General features: G+C 32.3%; 2 protein-coding genes across 5 annotated transcripts; one reads left to right on the top strand and one right to left on the bottom strand.

Annotated features, from left to right (window-relative positions):
- Positions 1 to 4,483: 4,483 nt before the first annotated feature.
- LOC18009784 (beta carbonic anhydrase 6, mitochondrial) lies at positions 4,484 to 6,662 on the bottom strand. 2 transcript variants are annotated; one of them, XM_024149358.1, is made up of 10 exons: positions 6,404 to 6,662; positions 6,260 to 6,324; positions 6,128 to 6,192; positions 5,840 to 5,971; positions 5,645 to 5,693; positions 5,393 to 5,506; positions 5,248 to 5,301; positions 5,097 to 5,185; positions 4,909 to 5,011; positions 4,484 to 4,822 (listed from the first exon to the last, which is right to left on the bottom strand). In XM_024149358.1, exons 1-10 carry the CDS (start codon positions 6,417 to 6,419, stop codon positions 4,634 to 4,636), a joined length of 876 nt encoding a protein of 291 aa, XP_024005126.1. In that variant the 5' UTR covers positions 6,420 to 6,662; the 3' UTR covers positions 4,484 to 4,633. The 2 variants fall into 2 exon arrangements, with proteins under 2 accessions (XP_024005126.1, XP_006392325.1); XM_006392263.2 differs by having other exon boundaries at positions 6,128 to 6,186; positions 6,404 to 6,657.
- Positions 6,663 to 6,843: 181 nt separating this feature from the next.
- LOC18009783 (receptor-like protein Cf-9) lies at positions 6,844 to 18,401 on the top strand. Of its 3 annotated transcripts, none has more exons than XM_024159470.1 (6): positions 6,844 to 7,386; positions 7,500 to 7,534; positions 7,622 to 7,655; positions 7,791 to 7,859; positions 8,097 to 8,171; positions 16,147 to 18,401. In XM_024159470.1, exons 1-6 carry the CDS (start codon positions 7,014 to 7,016, stop codon positions 18,294 to 18,296), a joined length of 2,736 nt encoding a protein of 911 aa, XP_024015238.1. In that variant the 5' UTR covers positions 6,844 to 7,013; the 3' UTR covers positions 18,297 to 18,401. The 3 variants fall into 3 exon arrangements, with proteins under 3 accessions (XP_024015238.1, XP_006392323.2, XP_024015235.1); XM_024159467.1 differs by having other exon boundaries at positions 6,857 to 6,930; positions 7,033 to 7,386; positions 7,500 to 7,655; XM_006392261.2 differs by having other exon boundaries at positions 7,500 to 7,655.
- The last annotated feature ends 463 nt before the right edge of the window (positions 18,402 to 18,864 follow it).

The raw sequence follows: 18,864 nt of genomic DNA, 5'->3' as shown, positions 1-18,864 counted from the left end.
TTCAGATTTAACCACAAAAGATGCAAATATGCTTTACAATTTCCTAGTTTTTGAAATATTTAACAGATCTAATAATCGTGCTACTTTTACCTCAGTTTTTTTGTTAACTTCTAAATATATTATTTATTCATTCCCTGATTGAAAAAATTTAAACTTTTTATTAGATAACTCTAAAATTATGACAGAATGTTTTATACATAAAAAAATAGAGAACCAGGTCAATTATTATTCTATTCCTATGTATGACAGCTTGGCTAACGAAGTAAGCAACATACCTTTAAATTTTTTGATGTATCAACGAATATGTAAGTATATAAACTATAGATTAAAGCCATTCACCACTGTTGTAATTATAAGAATAAATATGTTGATGTGTGTTTAAGGAATAAAACTCTTAGAAACAAAACAAATCAAATCCTCATACGATCGAAGCAACAAAATACAATTCAAATTTTTGCAACCAAAAAAAAAAAATACAATCCGAATGTGGAAGTCATATTGAGACCATAATATTTGTTTTTAATCAAAATATTGAGACCATAAATAAACAAAGGAAACTTTAAGACAAAAAATACAAAAAAAAAACAAATAAACGGCTATTTTCTCAGCAGCGTCTTGAGCTTTAACCCCTTAATTACTCAGAGTGAAGAAACAACAGCCATAGTTATTATCAAGAGAAGCAGCCTTTTTCGATTCTCATGAGGATTGGGATTTCCATCTCTTTGTTTTTGCTTCTCTGTATTCATCGCCTTTGCCACCAAGTCCATATTTTCCGATAGATGTTAGATTAAGTAGGTAGCAAATTCGTTAAAAGAAAAATATCAATACATGTTTCTTGTTAAATAACAGGATATATATATTAGAAATGTGTCAGTAAATAAGATATTTATGTGATCCATTGCAAGAAACCAGTTCATATATCCTTCTGGTCCAAAGTTAAAGAACTAACAATCATATAATACTAATATCATTTCACAAAACTATAAGACTCAAAATTAATTTTAGTGAAACAGATCCATACCTGAAGATTCTAGCATGTCTTTTCAGGTGATATTATTACTACTGGTTAGCTTTTAGATGCTGCTGGTCCTTAAACAATCATATAAATTTCTGTAAATATTCTATAAAAAAAAAACAAATCATTGCTATTGAACAAATGCATAAAGAAAAAAAGTTTAAGCGAGTGAGAAAATTCAAAGAGATTTCCCCATTGATATTGTCAATCAAAACTAAGAGAACACCTTTATTTTTTTTTTAAATAATTTTTTTAGATATGGAAAAGACATCAACCCAGTTGAGAATATTAGTCAGAACTCGAAGGGAAAAGAACAAAAAAACTTTAGTTTCGGAAAGTTGCAACTTTAGGAACATAACAATACCTTCCTTAGTAGCATCATGTTACTGATGAACTTCTTGTGCGACGATGAAAGATTGATGATGAGCTTTACCAAGAAATTCCATTCATATTCAACAAATGCGATCTTGATTCATCATCTGAAACATATGAAAACACATATTAAGAATTTGTGAAATAGTCTAGATTTATTAGTCAAAGAGAGAGCTGTAATAATACATATGCACATCAATTAGAAATTCAAAACTTATGTTCGTTTAATGGAATACGTTGTTATATAGTAAGAAATGAGGAAAGTGAAAGATCTTTGAAAATAATTCCAAGATTTGAATTGAATAGTAATAATGAACGAATATACAAATGCTATAAATTATAGGATATTAATTTGAAAGAGACGAAATTTTAGGTAAGCCGTTGAGAAGTTTTTGTGTTTAGAAGATATAACAGTTAATAAAACTTGCTTCAAAAGTTTTAGGAGTAATATACCACTCATAATTAAGTCAATTAAGTCCGTAAAAGAATTATATTAGGAAATAAAAAATTAAATACATAATATCATAATAATGAATCCTTCTATTTTAATAAACATTAAATAAATAGTATCATAATAATGAATCACTGACTTAAACATTCGTATTAGTTCTGAAGCTAAAAAATTACCAATGTTCTTTCATTTGATCTTTGTTGGATCTGATGTATCAACAGAAAATGGTGTCTTTAACTTATTGGCCATATAAACACCAATAAAATGTCTTCATAGTGGTGGAAGTAACCACATCTCATATAGATATAATCTGTGGACATACCAAAAACAATTTTAAATATAATTTGTTTGTTTATTAACTAACAAAATGGTTCACCTAAATTATAATTATAGTTAGACAAAACGAACAAAAATACTTACAATTTCATGATAGAGATACCAACGAAGCTTGATCTCATAAATTGTACATTTGGCTTCCATCTGATGATCAAACCATGTTAAACAATAAAGAAGAAACGATTAACCTATATAAAAAAGCTTTGTCATAAAATTTGAAAACTACTTTACATATTCATGAAATAATACAGATTTAAGTGTTTTATCAAGACTCCATTATCTCATAATCTGAGAATATTAACACTAATTCGTCAATCATACCTACAAAGAATCAAATAAAATATATTAGAACCATACAAAAGTAAAAAAAAAAATGCAGGAAAAAAATTGTGAGAATGACATTGATAGAATGCATATTTATAAGGACACAAGTGTACGTAAGAAGCTTCATCAATTTAATTTTAAAATCAAATCAAATTATTGTTATGAATTTATTAGCAGCGCACCTAATGGCAACAAATTAGGAAATAAAATAATTAAAAATATTTTATTCTTCACCACAGATATTTTGAACAAAATCACATGCATATTTGGAAGAAGTAATCATAACTAACCAAATTTGAATAAATTTCAAAAATAAAAGTAATTATTTTTTCTGTATAATGTCGAGTTGTTAAGCTAAAATTTAGGAAACAATATAATATTTAGTTAAATATTTAAATGATTCCAAAAGTAAAATTAGGAAACTAAGATTTAAAAAATTATAGTATCCCTCAGTTATAGCAAATAATCATTTTTGATTAGATTCGATTTATGAATTTATTAACTTAATTTAAAAGAGCTGATCCCTCCACTATAGCAAACAACCCAATTTAGATATACAATTTTTTTTCTGTTAAATGTATTCAATTTATTAGTTATATTCCTAACAAATAAAAAATTTATAGATATGTTAGATTAATAATTTTTTATCTAAGAAATTAATTTTTATTAAGCAATTATGTTCTATTAATTTTTAACGAATTCAGTTATATGAAATATATTTAATTTTATTATTATATAATATATTTTTTATAAATTTATAAAAAATATTGTGTTTGTTGTATTTAAAATATTTCAAATGCATGGATATATATATATATATATTTGATAAAAATATATATATATATTGTATAATGGTAAATAAAGATTATTATATAATGTAATTATTGTAAGCTATTGTTGAACTAAATCAGGAAAATGAATAAAGAATAAGTAATTAAGAATTTTAAATGTAATTGGTCGAGAAAGCTAAATAAAGAAAAAAAATTAGGTGGAATAGAATGAATTATTTAAATGAAAAAGGCTGAGAAAAATTGTGGTAGCGACACCTCAGCAAAATGACCTCCAAATTCTTCTTGTTTAATGTATAGAGGATGTTTATCTCCAAAACCGAAACAGAACCAACTAAACCCAATACCAAACCGATTGAAAACCCGACTAGACCTAAAACTCATCTAGTTGTAAATACTAAATAGTACTGAAACCAATATTTTTAAACCCAACCTTGATCCGCGGTCAGACCACCGCATCCGGTGACCTGTCATAAATTTTGGATTGGATTTAATTTTAATATCTGCTGTATAAAAATTCGTTAAACTCGGCAAAAACTTTACAAACTCGCGATCGGGCTAGTGGTCAATTCTGCAGTTTAAAATTTCTTTATTTTAAAAAAAATAATAAAAATTTGATTTTAAAGACCTTTATATCAAATAAAAGGTTTGTTTGTGGTTTTCTAAGATTAAGGGTTTTAATTTTTTTAAAAAATTATATATAATGCTAACTAAACTATGTAATTTGTGATTATTTATATTTTGATAAAGATTTCGCTATGTCATCCATAAAACTGAAGAGAATGGTGATAGAGATAACGCAGATTGGTTGAGATAATATGTTTATTAGTTCACATTTGGATTAACTTTATGGTTATCATTATTTATGTTAGACCTTATGATTATCGTTACTCATGTTAGACATCTTCATATCTATTAGACTATCAATCTTCAGACTTGTTTTTTATTTAGTTTTAGTGCTAATTTATCAGAAAATGTTTTGTGAACTTGTGTTAAATAATTATCATATAATTAACTTTTAACTATATTCTCAATATATATATATATCATGATTAATTTATTTGTTTGTGGTTGAACCACGCTTGACCCGATGACCCATTGATCCAAAATGTATTTTGGTTCACTATTCGGGTCGGGTTTAACAACATTGACAGGAACTAATACACTTTATTTTGTAATTTTTAAAATTATGTTCATTTTTCAATCGAAATAATATCATTAATTTTTTTATAAAAAGACTTAAATTTTTATTAATATATGGCCTTATTTACAATATGATTCTTCCAACTAAATCATATGTACAACATATACATCTGAAAATTAGAACTGAGGTTGTACTATATTTACTCAACTCCATATCTCTCTGTCTGAAACATAGAATCCATTGTTATTCTTGTCTGAACCGAGTCTCCACTTCTCAATACTACAATCTGACAAATTATAATAACATCCATGAATCTTGACTTCACCTCTCTTCACTCTATCTCTTATCCATGGATACGTTACCAAATTCATCACAGAATCCTTTATTGATTCCTATCCACACAAAAGAAACACATACACAAATAAGCTTCAAGTACAAGTTACCTGAAGTGACAGAGAAGATATTTGAAATTAGTTACCTTCTCACAGTTTCTGCATTGTTCATCAAAGCTTAAGTGTGATGAAGCTGCTTGAGTTCTTAACTTAGCGGCTTTCCCATTCATGACCCATCTCTCTACTAAACTATACGCACAAAAGTTGTTGCAACAATCATCAAGAACAATTTGAAGAGCTGTTTCAATTTTTAAAAATTGCTTATATATCTTACCTATATTGATTTTCTTGGAGGTTTTGATGGCTCATAAGGGCTGCGATTCCTCCGCAATTGCTATGACCCATTACTATGATATCTTCAACCTATACAGAGACAATATGAGTATCCATTCTTTTGCTACAATTTTCACTAAGTTTAAGCTTACCTGAAGAGTAGTGACTGCAAATTCAAGAGCTGAGTTGGTTTCTGTTGGTCCATTCTTTCGAAAACAAAGGAAAACATCAAAAGGGTTTCAGAGGCTTTCTTAATGAAGAAACTGTAAGGACAAAAAGAGTAAATGGTGAATGCACCTGAATTGGGGTAACGAGATTGGCGACATTTCGGATAGTAAAAGCTTCACCTGGTTGAAATCCTAGTACATAAGATGGACATACCCTTGAATCTGCACATCCTATCACCATAACCTGTTTTTTTTTTCCCTATCCTTGTCAGTTTGGTTTAACCCGCCAAAATATCTCTACCAATCAGACGCATACTCTGCTATTTTGGAGTTTGATGATAAAGTTTGAAGAAAGAGTTGAAATAGTTAGGATGATACTCACCTTTGGTGATTGAGCTATGGCCAAAGCTTGAAACTTTTCTATCTGTGGTCTGATTAAAATTGAATCAAAGAAGAACAGAGCAAAAGAGAGAGGTTCAAGAAAATGAAACAGAGAAAAAGACAGAGGATCAAGAAAATGACTCAGAGAAGAACAGAGCAAAAGACAGAGGATCAAGAAAATGAATGTTTTGCTTACAGATACTTTTGTCTCTTGAATCTCAGAAATCTCTGTCTCATCTCACCCAAAAAATCATAACTTGTCTCAATTTCTCTGTTCCCTTGCATAAATTCTTCTCTACTTCCCAATTCCTGAACCATGTTCGTCCTCCTAAGAAAAACAGAATGATATCTGTCTTTATTCTTTGATCCCCATTAGTTTGTCTTAGCGTTTCCTCTTAAATGAGTAGAGTTTTATTATTGCAAAGATTCTAGCTTTATGAAAACGCAACTATGTAGAACAGAGAACATAATCTATCTTTATCACCTGGGTAATAATCTAATTGATTTTGCTTCACCAAGATGAAACCGATCCGATCCCGTTTGCTGCAGCTTCAACAAATAAGAATAAATTCAGGTTATGTAATTAAGGAGATGAAGATCAAGATGTGGGACTCACTCTGTGAAGAAGACAACCATTGCTATGAATTGAAGTTGCAGAGACTAATCGACGAGCTCTCCCACCTGAAAATGGAAGTGAAATGAGGACGTTTAAAGAAATATGTTGACCTGAACTGTGACCAGCTTTGATCATAAGACTCACATAATGTTAACGCCATTTTTGCGGAACAGTCTTTTTTTCTTTTTTTTTTTTTTCTTGCAAGGTCTTTGATCTTCACTGTTATAGTATCTTTAAGATATTTGTTTTGGTATTATTCCTCATCAGTAGTGCAAAACGAATCCTCTTTTGGATTGATAATATTATCAAGAAAAAAAAAAACTAAACAGAAATTAAATCAATAGTGAAACATATATAACTTGCATCACTAAAATCAATCTTTTATTTCAAGAAAAGAGAAGTAAGAGGAAAAGTAAGGTACAAAGAGGTGGCAAATGCTTATCCAGAGAAGAAGGAAAGTTACGCACGGGATACGTCTCATTGCCTTGTCACATGTCATATCCACTTGCCAATAATACAATCCTATTCATTTTGTAGATAAGAAAATAAAATATATATAGTTTATTTCGAACCATTACCTGAACTCATAAAAGAAGTCAAAGTCTTCCTCCAATTCCAAAGCTACTTCAGGAAAGTCAAAGTCTTCCGCAAAAGTTGGCCACACACATAACGTCAGTAAATATTCTTTGTCAACTTGAGATTATTAAAAATAAAGACTTGGGAAGAGTTAGTAACATCAAACCAGAAATTCTCAATGTTGATGTTCTCCACAGCATGTTTCACTGTCATGATGATGATGATGATGATGATGGTAATGCTAGTATCAGTGAAGGTGAATGGGTATAGAAGTTGCATTGAAAGTGAAAGGAAAGGATTGTTGGAGCTCAATGAATATGTCAACAACAACACCGATTTTCCATATGATTGGTCTAATGCTACGAACAGCGACTGTTGCAGATGGGAAAGAGTCAAGTGTGATCTTACCAGCGGGCGTGTGATTGGCATCTCCATGGATTTTACAGACAAACCTCCGCCTCTACTAAATCTTTCCTTGTTCCATCCCTTTGGAGAATTACGGATTCTAAATTTAAGTTTTTGTTCGAGTCCCTGGTTCGATGATATCTATGGTATCTTATATCATCTTTGTTTTCTTTCATTTACACAAGTTCTAAACTCGTAACTAAGCCATAGTTCCTTTTCTTGTATACATCATTGTGTTTTTTTTTTTATTTATTTGCAGGTTATAAAAGCCTCGGGAGGTTGAAAAAACTTGAGGTCCTTGATCTTAGCAACAACTACATGAATAACAGTGTCTTACCCTTTTTGAATGCTGCTTCATCGCTTAAGACTTTGATTCTTCAGGGAAACAATTTAGACTGGACTTTTCTGTTGAAAGGTACCGTCCACGTTTATAGTAGCTGAATATCAAGTGTCTAATTTGAGTTATATTTATATAGATCGATATGTTTAGTTATGTTTTTGTAAGGGGTTTTAATCTTTTGTTTTTGTGCATGGCCACCTTTTTGTGCAGAACTGAAAAGCTTGAGAAACCTAGAAGTGCTGGATCTAAGCATGAATCAATTTAATGGCCCAGTGACAGGTAAATTAAGATACCAAAGTTTTCCTTCAAAGATCGAAAAATATAGATCTAGGACGTTAACTTTTTTGTATGTTTTTGGTTAATGAAGGTCGTTAACTTACTTACCAAAGAAAAAATTAAAATATTGGATACTTTTGTTTTTTTGTTTTTTTTTTTGGTGAGAGTTTGACCCTTTTTCTTGAACATTAGTTGAACATTTCGTACATTCTCTTTTCATATAACTTTGCGTTACCGCAGGCTTTGCGGATTTTCATAACCTTCAAGGCTTGGACTTGAGCAATAACGATTTTTCCGGATCATTGCAAAACACAGGTATATTTTAAATCAAATTATTATTGTTTTTTGTGAATCGTACATATTAATTGATGAGTTTAATTCTAGCAGAATATCAGCTATATATATATATATATATATATTTTTTTTTTTTTTAACGAAATATCAGTTATATTTACCGAGACCAATTCATCGTTTTTTAATTCATCATTTAATACGGAAACAAGTATAAAAACTGAAAATTCTTACTGATAATTGCAAAATGGTGAAATTGCGTTTTTTCAAACGCGATTCCACATGCATTATGCCAATCAACAAAAATCGGATGAATGAAATAAACACATATGAAAAAAAAACAAAAAAAGACATTAAGCAGAAAATGAGTTTTAAGTAAATTCTTTCATTCTGCAAAATTATTTTTGCCATTCGCAATTACATAATGTTACCTATGGAAGTTAATCCATTTGCGAGTTAAATATGCAACGGAAAAATGCTGCGAATCTCACTAGAGTGGCAAATCCCTCACAAATATACAAGGGAAATTGTCAAGAGTAAATTCGCCACAAAATTGCAACGGAGTTACGAGGAAATTGTGAGGGTTCGGGATCAAAATTTTTCATATATTTATTGTACTTTGAACAATTAGTTTTGAGTTAAAAGCAAAAAAAAAAGGTTAGCATGGAAGTTGTGATGAGACTAAACTAATATATAAGGGAATTGGACCAATCCACTCATTGTCAATTAGTCTTGAGTTGGAAGTTCAGAAACTTAATATGGTATCAGAGCCCAATCATACGCCGTTCTGTTTGAACCAGAATCACTTTGGCCTATCGAAAAAAGTCCAAATGATCTTAAAAAAAATCGGTCCAACTCAAATTAGTCGACCGATCTTACCCGAAATTAACCCTATGATGGAATATTGTCGAGATTAATGGCTAGACGGACCATTATCTCGAGGGAGCGTGAGAGAATATCCTACATTGGAAGTTAGAAGAGATCTTGGGTAGTATATAAGGGATTTGAACCAATCTAAGCATTGCCAATTTATTTTGATTTGGAAGTCCATAAAACTTAACAGTCCATCTTGAACCGAATTTTCACTTTAGGATCGGTAATAAACCTTTCTTGGGTTACTCTACTTCGGTCAACAAACGAGGTTTTGATATCATTTTAAGTTTCTTGGACTTCGAACTCAAAACCAATTGGTAAACAGTGGATTGGTCCAAGTCCTTTATATATCAGTTTAGTCCCACCACAACTTTCAATGTGGAATATATTCTTCACATGGAAACCACGGAAATGGTTATAGTTTTTAGAGAGTTAAGAGAGATATAAGTCCGAAACAATCTCATCACTCGATAACACTTAGTGAAAACTGGACATGTGATCGGTATATTAGACAAAAAACAATCTCCCCGCCCAGATGAAGATATTTAATGTACCTTACCTGATAGTTGTGTTTAAAGGAGCCTTGGGCTGTTTTTTACCTGCTAGGGGCCTGATGCATGCGGGTCTAGGGTTGTGTTTTTTTACAAGCCCATTTGTCCTGAAGAAGTTTTAAATTTATAAAACTCTAGTGTCTGCAAGTGCACAGATGTACGTTGTAGGACTTAAGGTGTCGATCCACAGGAAAGATGTTTAATCTGCAAACAAAACCAAACTGGGAGAGTAAGCAAAGTCATAAACTCATGGGTATTTGGGATTTTTGGTTAAAGAACCTAAACTAAACCCAATATAATATTTACGGGAAATAAAATGCAATGCAAATGAATTGTCAAAAGAATATCTCAAGGATGTTGACTCAAACTATAGACTCTAAACTCATAGGTGGCGATTTAGACTTCTCCGGTTTACTCTAATCGATGTCAAAGCATTTCTAATTAGCCTCCGGTCAATTTATCTTCATCTGTTTCTGGGATCTGTATGGAACTAGAATAGACATGTGTATGATTAACCAACTCTCGCCATTTTAATCAACTAATCACTCAAATCTGACATTTAACTCTCGCTCTCATGCTAGAAATAAGATCATGCATTAACTATTGAATTCGTCTGCTCACATCTTCTCTACAGGTAGCTTTCGACTCTTGTAGCGACTATGTTCTTCTGAAGCTAGGTATGGATGATTTGATACAACACTCTCATGGCTCTAATCGATCCTAGGCTCAGAGAATATGTCATGAATCTGCTCTCATGCAATATGAATAACTTAGAAGAGATGAGATCCAGAATATGGTCTAGAAACTTAGAAATCCTAATCGACATGTATGCCTATCGAAAACTCTTCAAACAACTTGACTTTCTGAGACAAATCTACATGATGCAAGGAATGATAAAAGACATGAAAAAATGCAAAAGATGAAACAGAAAAGTTAATTAGATAGAAAAGGAGAAAGAGCAATGGATCCAGGGAAGAATCCCCTTCTCCATCGCCTAACCCTAGAAAAACAAAGTTTGGTGGCTCAAAATCTCATTACAGGAGCACACACCGGTTTAGGGCTGCTAAGAAATGTATTTATATTTCCTAAGGTCTTCTAGGTGTCATTTAGGACGTCTCTGAAAAGGAATTATGAAATGGGCTTTGATGTTGGGCCTTGTGGCTCGGCATGGGTCCACCAGGGGTGAAAGTCTTCCGGGACAGGCAAAATGCATGTTTGCCGCGGGTGAGAGTCTTCTGGGGCTGGTGAATCTGGCCAACGTATTCTCCATGTATCTTTTGATTGAACCGTTAGATCTTCCTGATGTAAATTGCTATGAAAAGCTGGTTGTCTCCTCTTGAATGTCTCAAAATTTGAGCTAGATCAGACGGTGCAAAAGTCTTCATTTGAGGCTGAACTTTTGACGGTCTGACTCTGAGCTAAAAATGTGGATTTCTTTTATTTTGCCATATTTTTCCCTAAATTTCGTGAAAAGAGCCTTGAAACTACAAATATAGAAAAAACATAATAAAAGTTCTTAAAAATGATTAAAACCTTTGAAAAAGCATTTGAAATCAATGGTGAAAATGGGTACAAATACGGTGTTATCAACTCCCCTAAACTTAGACTTTGTTTGTCCTCAAACAAAACAAGATCCAATCTGGAAAAATATCAGTCAACAGAAATGAGAGGGAACTCAAAAATATCAACAACCATACTTCTAGACTTTAATTATGGACAATGCATCAATCAGATCAAGTCTACAAAATTCTCACCAAAATACAGACATCACTAATCCATTAATCCGTCATGAGAAAATCCACACACTTAGACCTAACTTCCAGTCAACTAGCTCTTAACATTCATTAAAGGTTACATTGGTTCTCATCAAAAGGATATTAAACAAGGCATTCAAGGCTAGGTAACAAAAGGCTTTTTAGTGGTGAAGCTTGATGTGTTTAGGGTTACATTTTTCTGGAGATATAAGATATTATGCAAAACAGCAAGAGAGGATGGATCTGTTGATACCCCCACAGTTTCCAGTCACATTCTCCTTGCTTCAAGATTTCGAATCTCCTTTCTTCAGGTTCTCCTTATAACTCCCCCAGACTTGGATTTTTGTCTAAGTTGTGAATTCATAACTCCTTAAGTGAATACTTATTGTCTTTGCTCAAATGGTTTCACCTTCTAAGACTCTTTAGACTTTTGGTTTCCTTTTCTTTCTTTCTTTTTCTCTTTTTTTTTGTTTTTATTTGTTTTTTTGTTTATTTTTTATTTTATTTCTTTATTGGAAATGGGAAACCGCGGCTTTTGACTTAGAGTCTTAGGGAGCACGAAAATTACCTTTAAGAATGAGCTTTCTGAGACATCATGAGGCTTGCTGAGGTTGCATGGTACACTTCCTTCTCTGTTTCATTCAGTCATTCTCTTGAGTGACTGAAAACTATGTTGTTCCTTCCGCTCCGGCATTTTTTCACATATCTGTCGACATAGACTTAAAAGAGAGTGCATGACGTTTGAACATGAAGGTTTGGGTTAAGGGTGAGGTACCAGCTAAGGATGAACTGGCCCTATAGGACAACAAAAAGTGGTAACAATGTGGTAAAGATGTCCTAGATGTATATCATGATGCCTTCTTAAAACCATTGATGAGAAAATTAGATGTCAAAATTAAGTCCAAGTAAAATGAGCTAGTATATCCTGTCAGAAAAGATCTCCATGAATAGAAGTCCTCTGGTAGGATTTCGTAGTGCAAGTACTCTAACTACCGCCTAGTCTAGTATTAAACCTTGAAAGAGCTTTTTATGAGCTGATGGTGTAGAAGTGAACATGTTGGTTATCATCATCAATTTTGTCATTATTCCTTCAAAATATGTTTGACATTTGAAAACACTTTTTGAAACTCAAAGACTTTTGAAATTTTTTAAGAAAATCAAAAAATAAAATAAAAAATTCTAAAGAAAAATGCAGAATGGAAGGGCTCATGCAAGAAAAAGTAATTAGAAAGTGATGGATGGAATCCTCCCCCAGACTTAAATCACACTGCCCCCAGTGTGACATAAATCAGGTAAAGATGAGAAATATAGTATGTGAAAATTTAAAAGGTGAAGGGAAAGAAAACTTACCTGGTGTTGGTGATGAATTGTGAGGTGGTTGTGGAGGTGGTAGGATGTTGAATGGTGGATAGTGGTTGATGTGAAGTGGTGCTTGATTAAATTTGGATTGATTTGAATCAAGATAGAAGTGGAAGTGGCTAAGGGTGGCCGAACTGGTGTTGGCCGCGGGTCAAGGTGTCGCGGCCACGGTGGAACACTTGCTGGCCGCGACTGAGCCTCCTTACAAAAAGAAGGTTAAACAAAAACAAATAAGTACCTAAATGGGTTGCATGGTTGAGTTAGATCAAACGGTGAGAAAATTTTTATTTGAGGCTGAACTTCTAACGGTTTGACTCTGAGCTAAAGATGTGGATTTCTTCCATTTTGCTATCTTTTTCCCTAAGTTTCCTGAAAAGAGCCTTGAAACAACAAATATAGAGAAATCATAATAAAAGTTCATAAAACTGATTAAAACATTTAAAAAACATTTGAAATCAAAGGTGAAAATGGGTACAAATACGGTGGTATCAGTGCCTGAATGTGTTGTGTTGTCGAGGTTTCCTAGCTCCTCAAATGTTGGATTGTCTGCTCTCTAGTTCATCTGGCAACATGGATGCACGGCTTCTTGATTATCTAGTTGCCCAAATGGGTGATCTTCTGGCTAGCTACCTTCTGGTCTTTGCTAAACCACGCATCCTCTAGTTCCACCCTTCTCTAGAGCACTTGGGACAAGTTGGTGATTTTCACACTTCTCAAGATTACTTGGCACGAGTTGGCGAATATTAGGAATGTGTACACTTGCTAAGATCACATGACACAAGTTGGTGAATATTGACACTTTCTCGATTACGTACATAAACTCTTCCAAATCTAAACCCTAAATGAAAAATAGTGAATGTGAAAATAGCAAACCCAAATTGGAAAATGTAAAATATGAAAATTATAAACATTTAATTTGTGTGATTAAAGACCTAAACATTTTAAAGCTTAGCAACCAACCATCTTAAACTTGGAAAATGTTTATTATCATTTATACTACTTTCTGAAACTTTTACCATGTTATATAAACTTTTAGATGTATATAAGTTTTGATATTTTTTAAGTGCTAACTAGGTGTTTGGCCTACACCTTGTGCGGGAATAGGGGTTTCAATGTTATAAACCAAAAACTGAAAAGAATTAAAATAACTATTTTATACATACATGATAAAATAAAACAAACAAAAAAGTAAACATCATCCAAAATTAAAGACAAAAATATTTACTAAATAATTGAATTCACAATCAATTGAACTAAGACAAAAGCAATTTTTTCGTCTAAACATAACTATTTTTCATCTTCTTATTTTTTTTTCTTTTATTTATCTTTTTAAAATTTTTTTATCGTCTTTTTCTTAGATTTCTTCATCGTCTTCCATCTTTATCTCTCCTTCTTCTTTCATGTCTTCTTCTTAGTTTTCTTTCATTTTCTTTTATTTCTTTTTCCTTCTCCTCTTTATTCTATATGTCTTTTCTTACTTCTTATTCTTTAATTTTTTTGTCACATATTCTTATTTTTTGCTGTTTTCCACATTTTTCCTCATCTTCTTCCTATATTGCTACTTCTTCTTTTTCATCGTTTTAGTCTTCTTCGTACTCTCTGACTTCATATTCTTCTTATTTTTATTCGTCTTTATATCAATTAAATACATGTACTTGAAAACTTTAACTTTCTCTCTCCCCCCTCCATGCGTCCCTCCTTATCATTCTCTCTTTTCCTCTCTCTCTTTCAATATTTCTCTCTCATTCTCTCCCTTCTCCCTTGTCTTAAATTGTATTATATAATTTTTATATATCATACGATTTAGATAACTACATTTAAAGTAAAAAATGTTTCAAATATTAAAAAATAGAAACACATAAAATACGAACTAACATAGATTTAATATCATGTACCTATAAGGTTTAACTCTCTCTGCCATTTCTTATTATTTTTTTGGTTTATATTCGTACAAACTTTAATATCGGTGGCCCATAACCAAAATGCTAGGGCCAACTAAGAGATCGGTGGCCCATAAACAAAATCATTGGTCCATAATCGAGTGAAAAAAGTCATATCACAGATATTTACATGTAAGATTAATGATCGATCTATCAAAAATAATTTAAACGTCACATAATTTTTTTAAATAATGACACATTAGACAATCGTTGTGGAGACGACACATCAGATTTTTGACTCACAAATAATAGTATAGATTTTAACAAGATTTCCCTAATAAATTTATGTTGACATAGAAAATTAACTAAAAGTTAATTAAACCTTATTACAACTCAGAATTATTTTGAGTAATATATTTTGTCTATGCCGCATAAGGGTGTTAAGTTAGTCAATGGTAGTTTTACCGGCAATGGCTTATTTCTGCAGATGCTCCTAATATATATTTTGTGGCCCTAGTAACCTGAACCAGAGATTTAGGAACTAACTCTTCTCGTCTTGTTGTCTTATTTCTCATTTTACACTTAGTTAATACTCTCTTTATTCCAGAATACTTGTTCTTTTAGGATTTTTACATTTCTTAAAAAACAATAAATACATGTTTTTATTAATTATTTTTTGCTCTTTTTAATTATTTTACTATTTTCAATAAATGTACAACCATTATTCCTACTTTTCAATATTATTTTAAAAATTTGATATTTTTACAACCAATATAAATTAAGTATTTATTTAATTAATAAATAAAATTGTATTAAATACTTCTAAAACATCATCCTTTGTGAAATAAAATTAAATCTTAAAACATCAAGTATTCTGGAACAGAGGGATTACTTAATACAGTACATGTCTGGACACAAAATGTATAAATGCTTTAAGACAACGTATACTTTGGTATTAATTTTAATCCAAACTTACTTTACTGAAATCAAATCGATTTAAATGTTTTATCTATAAAGTACTCCCTCAGTTTTTTTTATTAATTGTCGTTTTAGAAAATTTTGTTTGTTTTAAATTAGTTGTCGTTTTCAGTTTTCAATGCAACATTTATTAGTTTTTTATTTTTTATAATTATTTTATTATGCAATTTATTTTATTATTGGTTGAATTGTGTTTAAATAAATAATTAATGATGTTTTTATATTGAAAAACTAATACAATTAATATTTTCTTAATCTGTGTGCACAATCTTAAAACGACAACTAAATAAATCCGGAGGGAGTAATATTTTCACTGTTTCACAATAGATGATGTTCAAGATTTTTGCACACAGATTAATGAATTATTTAAGTTTTGATTTTCCTAAACTGAAACATTAATTATTATCTACCTATACAAATCAACCAATAATAAAACAATATAAATCAATTAATGATACAATAAAAGTTAAGAACGATTTTATTTAATTCCTAAAACACCAACTTATTATGAAAAGGATGAAGTATATAATAATCAGAAATACTTGTAGCTCATTTTAATTATTTCGTCTTTCTAATGCATGTAATTTACATGTGACTACTGCAGAGCTTTGTCAATTGAAGAATTTGCTGGCGCTCGATCTGAGTGAAAACAAATTCATAGGTCCACTTCCTCACTGTTTAGTGAATTTGACCCAACTCCAAGTTCTTGATATCTCTTCAAACCAATTCAATGGGACGCTTCCATCTGCTATCAGAAATCTTCATTCAATTGAGTACTTATCTCTCTCAGATAATGAGTTCGAGGGTTTCTTCTCTTTCGAGTTAATCGCCAACCTCTCAAAGCTCAAGGTGTTCAAACTTTCATCAAGATCTAGTTTGCTACGGGTTAAAACGGAAATCTTATGGCAACCGAGGTTTCAGTTGAGTGTCCTAGAATTACAGAATTGCAACTTGGAAACACTTCCAAGCTTTCTTCAACACCAGAAGGATTTGAGTGTAATCAAACTCTCAAACAACAAGATGACTGGAGAGTTTCCCTCTTGGTTTCTGGAGCAATTCCCAAAACTTTGGCTTTTGCTTTTGCAGAACAACTCTTTCACCATGTTTCAGTTGCCAAGACTACTACTTAACCACACTTTGCAGATTTTGGATGTATCAACCAATAGTTTTGATCAACGGCTTCCTGATAATATCGGAAACGTGCTTCCAAATCTACAACACTTAAATCTCTCGCACAATGGGTTTCAAGGGAAGTTGCCATCTTCCTTCGGTGAGATGAGAATGATCGATTTCTTGGACATATCTCATAATAACTTATCTGGCACTCTACCAAAGGAATTTCTCATCGGTTGTTCTTCGTTGGTTATCTTGAAGCTATCTTACAACAGATTCCGGGGCCAAATTTTCCCAAAACGTACAAGTTTTGAGAAGTTATACGTACTGGTTGCGAATAACAATCTATTCACTGATATCGAAGATGGATTGCGTCATTCGAAGTACCTATCTGTGCTTGACATGTCGAATAATAATCTACAAGGTGTCATTCCAAGTTGGTTGGGCGAGTTTCGTTTCTTGCATCTTTCCGTGTCGAACAATCTATTGGAAGGTATCCCACCAAGCAACCTTTTCAACATAACAAACCTTAAAATATTGGACCTCTCTAGGAACAAGTTTTCAGGAAACTTGCCTTCACATTTCAATGGTGAGAACATGAGTCTCTTGTACCTGCACGATAACGAGTTCACTGGGACGATTCCAAGTACATTGATAAAAGATGTATTGGTGCTGGATCTGCGAAACAACAAATTATCCGGGACTATCCCTTGCTTTGTCAAGAACCCAATCATCCTCTCTCTTTTGTTGAGGGGTAATGCATTAACGGGTCATATTCCTACTGATCTGTGCGGTCTAAGAAGCATTAGGATCTTGGATATTGCCAACAACAGACTGAATGGGTCTATACCATCATGTCTCAACAACATATCATTTGGAAGGAGCTTAGGCTATGAGTTTTCATACGATTTAGGATCTTTTTCATTCGGTGACGAATCACTGGGTGTGCATTCTAGGTTGTTGATTTTACCACGTGAGTTCTCTCGAAGCCAGCCCGACGATTTAGCGTTCATAGTTGAATTTTCATCAAAGAGTAGGTATGATTCTTACACTGGAGGAGGAAGTTTCGACTATATGTTTGGACTGGATTTGTCAAGTAATGAACTTAGTGGTGATATCCCAATAGAGTTGGGAGATCTTCAGAGAATACGTGCTTTGAATCTGTCTCACAATTTCTTGTCAGGTCTAATACCTAAAAGCTTCTCCAATCTAACAGATATAGAGAGCCTTGATCTTTCCTTCAACGTGTTGCATGGACCGATACCTCAAGACCTAACCAAGTTAGACTATGTGGTTGTATTCAATGTGTCCTACAACAACCTGTCAGGCTCCATTCCAAGTCAAGGCAAATTTTTGACCTTGGATGAAACCAACTTCTTGGGTAATCCACTTCTTTGTGGATCAGCCATAAATACAAGTTGTGATGATAACAAGAGCACTAACGGCGGGTTCCTTGAACTCGATTCTCAAAACGGAGATGAGGAAACAACAGTTGATATGGAGATTTTCTACTGGAGCCTCGCAGCCACATACGGTGTAACATGGATGACATTTATTGTGTTTCTTTGTTTTGATTCACCTTGGCGCCGAGCATGGTTTCGCCTTGTTGATGCTTTTATCAGTTTTTTTAAATGTGTTTGATTTGGTGTATTTCCATTGGTATTTGGACTACATGTAATGTTGTTTCAGTTTGTAAGATTTTTGAGAGTTCCAAAGTCTGTTATACAATATTTGATATATCTTTTGAAAGCGTCTCGCTGGATTCAAATAGTCAAGTTTGATCCTCATCAATTTTCTAAACACGGGAAAACCTCAAACTAGTCACTAAAAACAAAGTACTTTTGAGTCAATGGTGATAATTTACACATGAATTGGCAAAAAAAATCCTTTATGCTTCAAAACTTAACAAAGCCGCTATAACATCTCAGCGGTTAACAACTGCACCAAATGCGATTCTAAAGGTTGTATAACTAAATCCTTTGGTTTTTTTTTTTTGTTAAAAGCAACAAAATAAATTTTCTTGAGATTTATACGGAGAAGTGGTTGTTGCCTACGTGTTACGTCTTCTTATTGCATTGTCACATGGTCTTATCCACTTACCATTTATTAATGAAAATTTACAAAAATGGCTATAAATGTTTTGAACCATTTAGAAAGCAAAACCAAAGGGATGGTGGCCTTGTAGTATTATAAAAGAGTTGGTTCTCTT

This window comes from Eutrema salsugineum, unplaced genomic scaffold, assembly GCF_000478725.1.
Source record: "Eutrema salsugineum unplaced genomic scaffold, Eutsalg1_0 scaffold_8, whole genome shotgun sequence".
NCBI lineage: Eukaryota > Viridiplantae > Streptophyta > Magnoliopsida > Brassicales > Brassicaceae > Eutrema > Eutrema salsugineum.
Note: the sequence above shows the minus strand (reverse complement) of the source record. Positions and strands in the feature narration are given on the sequence as shown.

Coding starts and splice junctions, on each gene's coding strand:
- LOC18009783 (XM_006392261.2), top strand. CDS start 7,014: ATGTTGATGTTCTCCACAGCATGTTTCACTGTCATGATGATGATGATG. Junction 7,656..7,790: donor CTGGACTTTTCTGTTGAAAG/GTACCGTCCACG, acceptor CTTTTTGTGCAG/AACTGAAAAGCTTGAGAAAC. Junction 8,172..16,146: donor CGGATCATTGCAAAACACAG/GTATATTTTAAA, acceptor TGACTACTGCAG/AGCTTTGTCAATTGAAGAAT.
- LOC18009784 (XM_024149358.1), bottom strand. Junction 5,972..6,127: donor TCAATTAGATTATTACCCAG/GTGATAAAGATA, acceptor TGTTTTTCTTAG/GAGGACGAACATGGTTCAGG. Junction 5,694..5,839: donor TTCAAGAGACAAAAGTATCT/GTAAGCAAAACA, acceptor AATTTTAATCAG/ACCACAGATAGAAAAGTTTC.